At 41.7% G+C, this 9,351-nt stretch overlaps 2 protein-coding genes across 4 annotated transcripts in view; both read right to left on the reverse strand.

Moving 5' to 3' along the window:
* Window positions 1–209: 209 nt before the first annotated feature.
* Window positions 210–4,057, reverse strand: Cntf (ciliary neurotrophic factor). Its single transcript, XM_008832166.3, has 2 exons — window positions 2,418–4,057; window positions 210–1,106 (listed from the first exon to the last, which is right to left on the reverse strand). Exons 1-2 carry the CDS (start codon window positions 2,529–2,531, stop codon window positions 618–620), a joined length of 603 nt encoding a protein of 200 aa, XP_008830388.1. The 5' UTR covers window positions 2,532–4,057; the 3' UTR covers window positions 210–617.
* Window positions 4,058–4,273: 216 nt separating this feature from the next.
* Window positions 4,274–9,351, reverse strand: part of Zfp91 (ZFP91 zinc finger protein) — a 38,658-nt gene continuing 33,580 nt past the window's right edge. For all 3 annotated transcript variants that reach the window (XM_008832168.3, XM_008832167.3, XM_029563153.1), the window contains one exon: window positions 4,274–7,930. In XM_008832168.3, the coding sequence (XP_008830390.1) occupies window positions 7,420–7,930 (511 nt within the window). In that variant the 3' untranslated portion in view covers window positions 4,274–7,419. The remainder of the gene's footprint in view (window positions 7,931–9,351) is intronic.

Below are 9,351 nucleotides of genomic sequence, written 5' to 3' on the forward strand. Positions count from 1 at the left end.
ATGAAGAGATCTGATGACAGAGGTCCACAATCAGGCCTCTAAAGTGAAAAGGCAAACAGGCTCACAATGCAAAGGACCTGGGTTCAAACTTACTGCCACTGTTTATTCACTAGTTGGGTGGGAGTAACACTATCTTCCTCACAAATATAAGTTACGCAGAATATACAGAAAGCCTATGGCCTACTGCCTCAACATAGGAGACATTCAAATAAATGTTACTGTTTTTATTATTATGGTAGTTGGAATGGTTATAGTCCATGACTTCCAATGTCTTGGTTCAGTCTTCTCAGGTCAACCAGAGCTAGTTAAAATATTTATCTGTCAGTAAGGCTGTTAAATACCTGGAAAGGTTACTTAGTGGATACAAGGGTTAAAGCCCTAAGGTGGGAGGATGGTGCCATTGCATTCTTTACACTCCCAACACAAAACACAAACATGTGCATACACTTGTATACATTGCAGACTCATCTGTATGTCCATCTGTTCATGGGCCAACCTTACCTGATGAAAATGCCTGTGATCTAAGCTGTTCAAACACTGCTGCTGAGGAAATGAGCCCTCAGAAACTATCTATATTGTATGTAACAAAAATGGGGGGCGGAGGGTTCATCTAACTGCTATATTTTCTTGTCCTTAGACATAGAACTGCTCTCATGTGCTGGGACTCCCATCTGATGAGAAGAAATGACACGAAGGTCATGGATGGACCGCACGGTCCACTGCGAAAGCTCCTGAAGCACCTTCAAGCCCCACAGCTTCTTCTCAAAGAGGCCACCATCTCCAATAGTGGCAGGAGACCCAACAGCCTCATTTGGGGGGATCTTGTGTTCCAGAAGCATCATTAGCTCCTCTAGCTGATAGGCAAAGGCAGAAACTTGGAGCAGAAGGGTGTGTATGGCCTGATGGAAGTCACCTTCAGTTGGGGTGAAATGCACTCTCTGGTCTTCTAAAAGCCTTGCCAACATGACATGGAAGACACGGTAAGCCCGGAGGTTCTCTTTGAGTCGCTCTGCCTCCGTCATCTCACTCCAGCGATCAGTGCTTGCCATTGGCACACCATCTACAGAGTCTAGGTTGATATTCTTGTTCAGGCCCTGATGCTTTACCTGGCCAAGGATACAGCAAAACATGAAATCTTCTGCATCACCCCAGTTCTTTAAAACCACTTAATACAATCACATCTTCTCATAGTCAAGGGTCCAAGTTGTAAAGAAAATGTCTAGAATGTAAACTCTTCATGTGGGACACCATGGCTGAATCTTAAGACCCACTATTCTCTGAAACTGAATGTCTGTACTTTTCCTGGAAGAATGTTTTGCTGTCATTAAGTTCTACAAAGTAAACTAGTGATTGAGAAGACTTTTTTTCTTTCCTGTTCTGAAGACTGGAATATTTTAGTCATACTGGAGTTAAGTATTGTAACTTATATGACCACCTGCTATGCCTAAGGTCTGTAGAACAGATACTATGGCACCGCCTGAACTTTTCTATCCCCACTGTCCACTCTCATGGTGTGATCAATTCTTGAAAACACTATAGGAATTGCCTTTTCTTTTTTGGTGTTTTTGAGACAGGTGTCTCCCTATAGCCCCAGCTGTCCTGGAACTCACTATGTAGAGCATGCTGGCCTTAAACTCACAGAGATCCGCCTGCCTCTGCCTCTCAAGTGCTGGGATCAAATGTGTGTGCCACCACACCTGGCTTAGGAATTGACTTTTAAAAGAAGCAATCATTTGAGATTGGCTTCTAACTGGCAAAGTTTTTCAGAGACTATCAAGTCTCAGATAACTTACATTTAGAACTTTAGGTAGGGTCCTGGAGTATTACCACAGCAGGCCTCTATGTGGAGGCTGACGGGGCAACCTTCATCAGATAGCCATCCTGAAACTTTATGGCTAATTTGACACTTTCACAAGGCCCCAGTGGGTCTTCCAGGGAAGTCTTTTGATAGATCTGTTCAGTGACAGGAGTACTTCTGATATGGAATACTAATGTAGATATAGGTAGCTAACTCCACACATGGGGGGGTGAGACAATCATGGGGACGGGACTCAATTTGTAAATTTCTCCAAAAGTTCATACTGTTCTCCTTCCTAATTCTATCATCCTTTCATTTCCAAAGCTACTAATTTCAGAAAATGTCTATAAAGAACTGAAACTTAAAAGGCCCATGGCTAATCTATTGGTAGGCAATCAAAATTATCTATTTTTCCCATGTTGGGATGACTTGCCTCTTAAACAGCCTAGAGGAAGACAGTAAGACTACATGAGTTTTCTCAAGGGAAAAGATCATGTCAAATAAGAAGTGTCTAGATGACTAGGGTTTTCATAATTAGTTCTGGGGCTGGAACATGATGGGAAGGAGCTGGGCTGGAGGAGTTGAAGGAAAAAAGACAACAGGAAAACAGTCAACTTACATAAGATTCCATAAGAGCAGTCAGGTCTAAACGAATCTTCCTTGCTAGCCAGATAGAGCGGCTACAGAGGTCCCGGCGGTGAAGGGTCAGTGGTGAGTGCTCTGCAAAAGCCATCCCCTAATTCAACTGTCCCAGGAAATGAGTGAGCTAGTTTGCTTCTTTCTATACTGGTCCAAATAAGAAATGTGACTCCCACAGACTAAATCCACTGGGCATTCTCTAATGGGATTGTGCACCCCCATCCCCACCCCCTGCCTGACTCAGAGGTGGCAGCAAATTCCTGGCTGTGGATTTTTGTGCATGTGGAATCAAAGGGCTCTTTTTAATCAGCTTTTTTTTCTGCAGCGTCTGCCTCCATCTCTCTCCTCCACTCAGTACTTAGCACACTTGTTTTTATGTCATTGTTTTGCTTTTGTACTTAGCAACAAGGTCACTATCACAGTAATCCTCATGACACCCCTGCCTAATGGAATCTGCTATTTACACATATAATCTGTCATTTTATTATCCTGTCCTTTACACACCCCATGTTTTAAAACTCTTGTTTTGGTCTAGGAAAGTGTTAGGTAGAATTACTGACATAGGTGCCATTCCTTAAATGGACCAGACACTGAGCTAGAGCATTTAAAACAACTTCACTTGATCCATAAGAGTAACTCTGGGTAAATAATAGTACTTGGGAGTAAGTTTTCTCATTTTATCTAAGAAACTTAACCTCAAAGGAGTTAATCCAACAAACTAGGTTCATGTTTCTGTACAGGTCTGGTTCTAGTTGTTTTTCCCACTGACTTTCCAATTTCTTTGGGTAGTTTACATTTTTCAGAAACAAAGATTTTGTAAAACAAGTCCTTTAAAACTATAGCATCTTTCCACTTCCATCCTTTTATAAGGCTAATTTACACTGATTTAAAACTCAGGTAAGGAAGCATCTCTAATCTCAAGTATGGTGACTTCCTAGTAGCTACAGATGTGGGAGGCACTGTTTAGTCCTGTTCTCTCCCAAAGGAAACACCCACCCTTAACTGGGTAACATTTCTCAGGCAGTATCACTCAAGTGACAACATGCGTTTTCTTCCCTGTCCCAGTCAGACTTTGTGCTTAACAAGAGAATGCGGTAGGCTTTAAATGAGGACAAGAGAGTTAAAACATGCTTACAGAGCTGCCATTCTACTGCACTGTGTACTCAGTACACAGAGTGATGCTAATTAGTAAAATTTGCAAGTTTCATCCCCAGATGTATCAATAAGGATCCAGCATTTCCTATCGCAGATACTGCTAAGAAGTTGAAACACAGGCCATCTCAGGACCAGATTTACCATAAACAAGGGATCTTAGTGGCTGCCATAACTTTTACAAGAGTGGAAGATTGTTTTTTTAAGTCAGCACTTGAAACAATAAAGAATACTGTGAAGCACTGATATTAAATTCAACAAAGGTTCTGTCATTATCAGAGTGAAATTTACCTCACAGCACCCTTAACATTCCCTCTGCTAGACCAACAGAGCTACTTTTCCTAGTTGGCTATTGAAATACCAAGAAGGTTCCAAGTAGGTACAACACAGAATCAATCACATACCATACCAGCAATAGAAATCAAGCTACCAAATTCTCAAATAGCAAACAGCAACATGCCTCACATAAAACCCGATCTGAGAGCATCTGGTTTTCGTATGTCAGCATCAACTGGTTTACCTAGATGACTAACTCAGTACAACCAAGGGAGACAAATTGCTTCCATGAAGACCACTTTATTTTTCTTCTTTACATACTTATTTTGGATATGATTACCTAGATTAAGAGAAAAGGATTTGAAAAGCAAAGTATCCCTTTTTATTATAATTTCTTTTTACATAACCTTTTCAGCCTAGATCAGGTTAATTACCCATCTCTTTCATCATAAGAAGGGCCCTGCACATTACACCAGGCAGAAAAGATTTTAGGAAATATAACTGATCCATTACAATTCTTAAATTTTGAGTACATTGGAAAATGAGAGAAAAACAGGAGGAGGAAACTGGTACTTCAGTTGAGACAGTAACCTTACTTAGGTTGGTAGCGTGTTGTTTTTTCCTCCGAACGGGCACCAAGGAGGTCCAAGTGCTCTATGCCGATATTTTCCTGTATCTTACAACACTTCTCTTTATCCCTAGGACTCCCAGCCACTGTCCATCTAAACTCTCTAAATATATTAAGGAGTATAATTACACAAAATGGCCATGGCACCGCAAACAAGAGGGAAGCACATCTCTGAGAAATACAGTTATTTCAATTGTATTCATAAAATTTAGAATTGCCAATTCAAGATGGAGAATATAAAGTGAAAAGTTATCTGAAAGGCAGAAAAATTTGAGAATGAAGTACAGATTTTCAGGATTCAAATGGCTCCTTGGAAGGCAATGAATAAACACCTCGGGAAGAAGACAGGCTCTGGGGACTGGGCTTAGTTCGCTCATTCTGCGGTTACTATGCTAGCATTCCTTTCTCAAAAGGAAAAACAAAGTCCATGAAAATACTTTAAAATTTTATTGCAAACTGCTACAATAATTTGTCAGCAAATGGTAGCTAGGAAGACGATCCAACCAAAAAGAATTCAAAAAATAAATGAGGGAACAGGAAGTTTCTAATGTTTAGTGCCAACTATCTGCTTTCATGGGGAAGAGAGTGAGGTATAGGGAAGAACATTTTCCCCAACCCAGAAAGGTGTTTACAGTGCAGTTTGCTTTTCTGTGGGGAGCTACAACAGCTGATGAATAAACCACTAGAAGTGAAATTTACAGAGACAAAGTCTAAGTGTGAAAGACAAAAGTGCATGTAGGATACAGATGCTAGCTGGACAGACAGTACAAAGTGGAGGATTTTGTTGCAGGGCCATTTAATCTCACAACAGTTTCAAATCCACTCAGTATGCTAAGGTCAACTGCAAAGCCTCCCTGTGTGGCAGGAGAGGTGATCTACACCCTTCTATCTTGGGTCCACTCTCTACCCTCACATGGGAGGGAGGGAGGGCAAATCTGCAATACTCTGAGAACAAACAATAGTGCATTTAAGACTGTCTGTTGTAGGTGTCTGTACTCCCTCTTCCCTGGCATCCCAACCACTGATACTGGTGGGTGTACAGTAAGCCTCTTTCAGAGATGACATTTTGTTACTCCCCTTTTTAGGAAAAAATTAATCAAAGAGAAAATCTGATAAACGCTGTAGTTTTAGTGTTTGTAAAAAAACAAGCTGCTCCTTATTTTGCTCTCAGCCACACTCCCTTTTTTCTTTTTAACAGCCATCATACATTTCTGACAACAAACTAGGTAACTTTTCAATTGTAGCTTCTGAGGTACACAGGATAGGAAATGCTCTTCTAATTCTCAAAAACTGAGCCCAAATGTTTCTAGTCTTCTGAGAGTAACAGACTTGTGTTTCCACTGACAATGATACATCACAAAGCATGAAAATTCCTCTTCCAAGGACAGTAGTTAATTCAGGTGAGAGCCAAAGCCATTCTTACACAGATTTTCATCTTTGCTTTTGTCTATTAAAATTTTGTTCTCTTCTAAGATATTATGAAAAGGGAAACAAGACAGTTTTCTCTATGACTCAAAACTCTAGGATTCTCAGACTTTGTTCCTTTCTGGTCTTTCACTAACAGACAGCTGGAATGAATCAATAACAAAGCAAAATCCACAATCAAAACAAGGGGCCACTTAGGCCTGTAGGAAGTAATATGCAAAGAAATGGTGAGAATGAAGAGAGAAAATAAATTCATAGAGAAAATCTTTTTATCTGTAATTTAGACCTTGAACATTCCTCATCCCTTCAAAATTCCTAAATCTCAATGCTCTTAAAATCTCAAAGAGCACATCAGTTATCATACCTACCATCCTTTCCTAAGGCTTCCAAAAAGCACTAGGCTATTGTAGTGATTCTGTTAGTGCTAAGGACCAGCTTTCTTTAAAGGCCACTGGAGAGCTATGATTTTTAGAGGCTGGCTGTGCTTCTTCCACTCTACGCCGCCTTCAAAGTACCTCTTGTAAGAAGGATCCCACATCAGAATAATCTATTCTCCCAGCCCCACAAAATATAGCAACAAAGACCCTCCCCCCCCAAATCAGACTTTCCATTAATAAATAAGGAATCTCAGGTTCCACAACACAAAAACATGTATGTTCAAAGTGCAAATTTCTGCCATTAGCCTGGGACTTTTCTCACTGTCTCATTGATATACAGCCCTGATTTACAGTCAGATAGACTGTACAGAGGGCAGCCCCCTCCCTCTTGGGAGCCTGCTTCCAAGCAAGTGAGCACCATTAAGAACCATATGGAGGTGGTTTGAAAGGGGACTGAGGTGCTGGGATCCATCAAGAGGAGGGAAGTGGTCCCCATGTATTCTTCCTTCCCCAAACCGAGTGAGGAATGGAGGAAGAGGGGGTAAGAGACATGTGCTGTTTTAACAGCACCCTGCTAAGGGGCCCTAAAGTGCCAAGTCAAGCTGCCAGCCTCCAGAGAACAGAATCATATACTATTTGAGGGTACGTGTTGGTGGCTGAGTTGGGGAAAGCCAGAACCGTAGGACAGCAGTAGAGGAAAAAGGATTTAGAAGATAGTGATATACTATTAAGAATTAAAAGCTGATCCAGAGAGCACATCAGAGTTACAGGTTGGAGGAGGAGATCTGTGGACAACAGGAAGTCTGCCACTGGCTGGAACAGGCATGAGGACAAGCCTCACCGTGGAGCCACCACTGCTGCTGCTTTGCACCTGCCTTTCTGTAAAGGTAGCATCAATGCTTAAGGGAAAGAAGACAGGGAGTGTAGGGGATGTGTGTGTGTGTGTGTGTGTGTGTGTGTGTGTGTGTGTGTGTGCGCGCGCGTTTGTGCGCTGTGATCCACAATGCAAAGAGCAGGCCCTTCAGTTATTTTACTAGATTTTAAATGCTTTAAATTTTTTTTGTCCTTTTTCTCTTTTAAATACAAAGTCTGCACTGTCCCAATGCCCAAAGTCTGTCTTTCCGCTAAGGTCCAGTAGAGTCTGAATCTTCAATCAGAACCTCTGTGGTAGCACCGAGTATATCCGAGTTCATGACCAGCCCTTCAGTGCCCCCGCTGCTGCCACTTCCCACAAAGATCTTCCCATCAGCCATGAGGCTCACCCGTTCCGTCCCACTGCAGTACGACTTTGACATTCCTTCAGCTTCTAGCAGCAGGCACTCTCCAGATGTTGAGTTTCCCAAGGGCTCAGGAAGAAGAGGAAGTCCCTGGCCATCTGCAGGTTGTGTCAGGGACTCAGGGTTAGTGCCCAATATATCTGTGCTGGTGATAAGGGCGCCTGCGTTGGCAGCCAAAGCTTCTGCAATCAGCACCTCAGGGTGGCTTTTTGCTTTGTGTGCCACTACGCTGTCCTTCTTCTCAAATTTTTTGCCACAGATATTGCAAGAAAATTGGTAGAAGGAGTCCGCATCGTGTTTCTTCATGTGCCAATTAAGGGATGCCTTTTGTCGACAAGTAAATCCACAGATCTCACATCTAAGGAGAATCCAAAAGGAAAAGGGTGATCAAAACAGAAACAACGAGATCTTAAATAAAGAGCCAGTGAATGCCGAAAAGCTGACACATTCACACTATAATCATTAGCACACACTTCTTATGAAGGGTAAGGAAACCACTAGATGGAAATCTAATTGGATTTTGAATTTTTTTGTTTGTTTGCTTATAAAACAGTGAAACAACCACACTCCAGTGGATGGCCCTACACTGATTGGACTTGGTGGGTTATCCAAAAAAGAGAAAAAAAAGGGTGAGGTCTAAGGTCTATCCCTTAGGGCAAACTGTGGGAGATTAATATATTCAAACTACATTGACAAAATTATTTTTTAAAAACCACAATAAAAGCAGGGTGTGGTGGTACACACTTTTAATCCCAGCAATCAGGAGGCAGAGGCAGGTAGATCTCTAGTTCTAGGCCAGCTGGGGGGCTACAAGGAGACCCTGTCTTAAAAAGACCAAATAAAAGCAAAAAAAAAAAAAAAAAAAAAAAACAAAAACACACCACAGTGAAAGAAAAAGGCCAAGAAGAACTCCCTAATTAATTAATATTCAGTCTTTTAATTTAGTAAAAGCAATACAGTGACAGCTGAAAACATTTGTGAGAAACAAGTCCTCAAGTGAGGTGTACACACCTCCATCCATATGTTCACCAGTAAAGAAATACTGTGCCAGGCAAGGTGGCACATGCCTTTAATCCCAGCACTTGGGAGGCAAAGGCAGGCGGATCTCTGTGAGTTCAAGGCCAGCCTGGTCTACACAGTGAGTTCCAGGACAGTTAGGGTTACAGGGAGACCCTGTCTCAAAAAGACAAAGGGGAGGATACTAAAGCCGCTTCTATCCATAACAACTGTGTAAGAGGCCCTCACCTCACCTTCACCTCCAGTGAACAGTGCCAGCTGTTTGTAACAGTGCTGGTGATGGAAACCAGGGCTTTGTGCATGCTAGACAAGTGCTCAGCCACTGAGCAATGCTCCCAGCCCCTGTTATCAGTCATTAGTCTTTGCAACTCTGATAAGCAAAGATATCTCAATGTTTTAGTTTGTACTTCCTTGATAGGTTAAGAAAAGTACCTTATTGTATATTTATTTCTTCTATATTCTATGGGAAACCAAATTAGATCATATTTCAGGATGTCTATGTGGGGTGTGTGTATATGTTTATCTACTGTGTGCCCATATGTGGTTACGTGTGAGCACGCACACACGGTGTGTGTGTGTGTGTGTGTGTGTGTGTGTGTGTGTGTGGTTATAAAATCTTGAAAAACACTTGGACACCACAAAGATTCTGTTTTCTGGAGCCTGAGACTCCAGGCCTCAAGAGGAGATGGAGTCAAAGACTGAAGCCACAAGACATCTTCAAGGACATATATTTATTTCAGGTTTTTTTTTTTTTTTTTGGTT

The sequence above is a fragment of the Nannospalax galili genome, unplaced genomic scaffold (assembly GCF_000622305.1).
Source record: "Nannospalax galili isolate Female #2095 unplaced genomic scaffold, S.galili_v1.0 scaffold936, whole genome shotgun sequence".
Classification (NCBI taxonomy): Eukaryota; Metazoa; Chordata; class Mammalia; order Rodentia; family Spalacidae; genus Nannospalax; species Nannospalax galili.

Coding starts and splice junctions, on each gene's coding strand:
- Cntf (XM_008832166.3), bottom strand. CDS start 2,531: ATGGCTTTTGCAGAGCACTCACCACTGACCCTTCACCGCCGGGACCTC. Junction 1,107..2,417: donor CTGCTCTTATGGAATCTTAT/GTAAGTTGACTG, acceptor ATCCTTGGCCAG/GTAAAGCATCAGGGCCTGAA.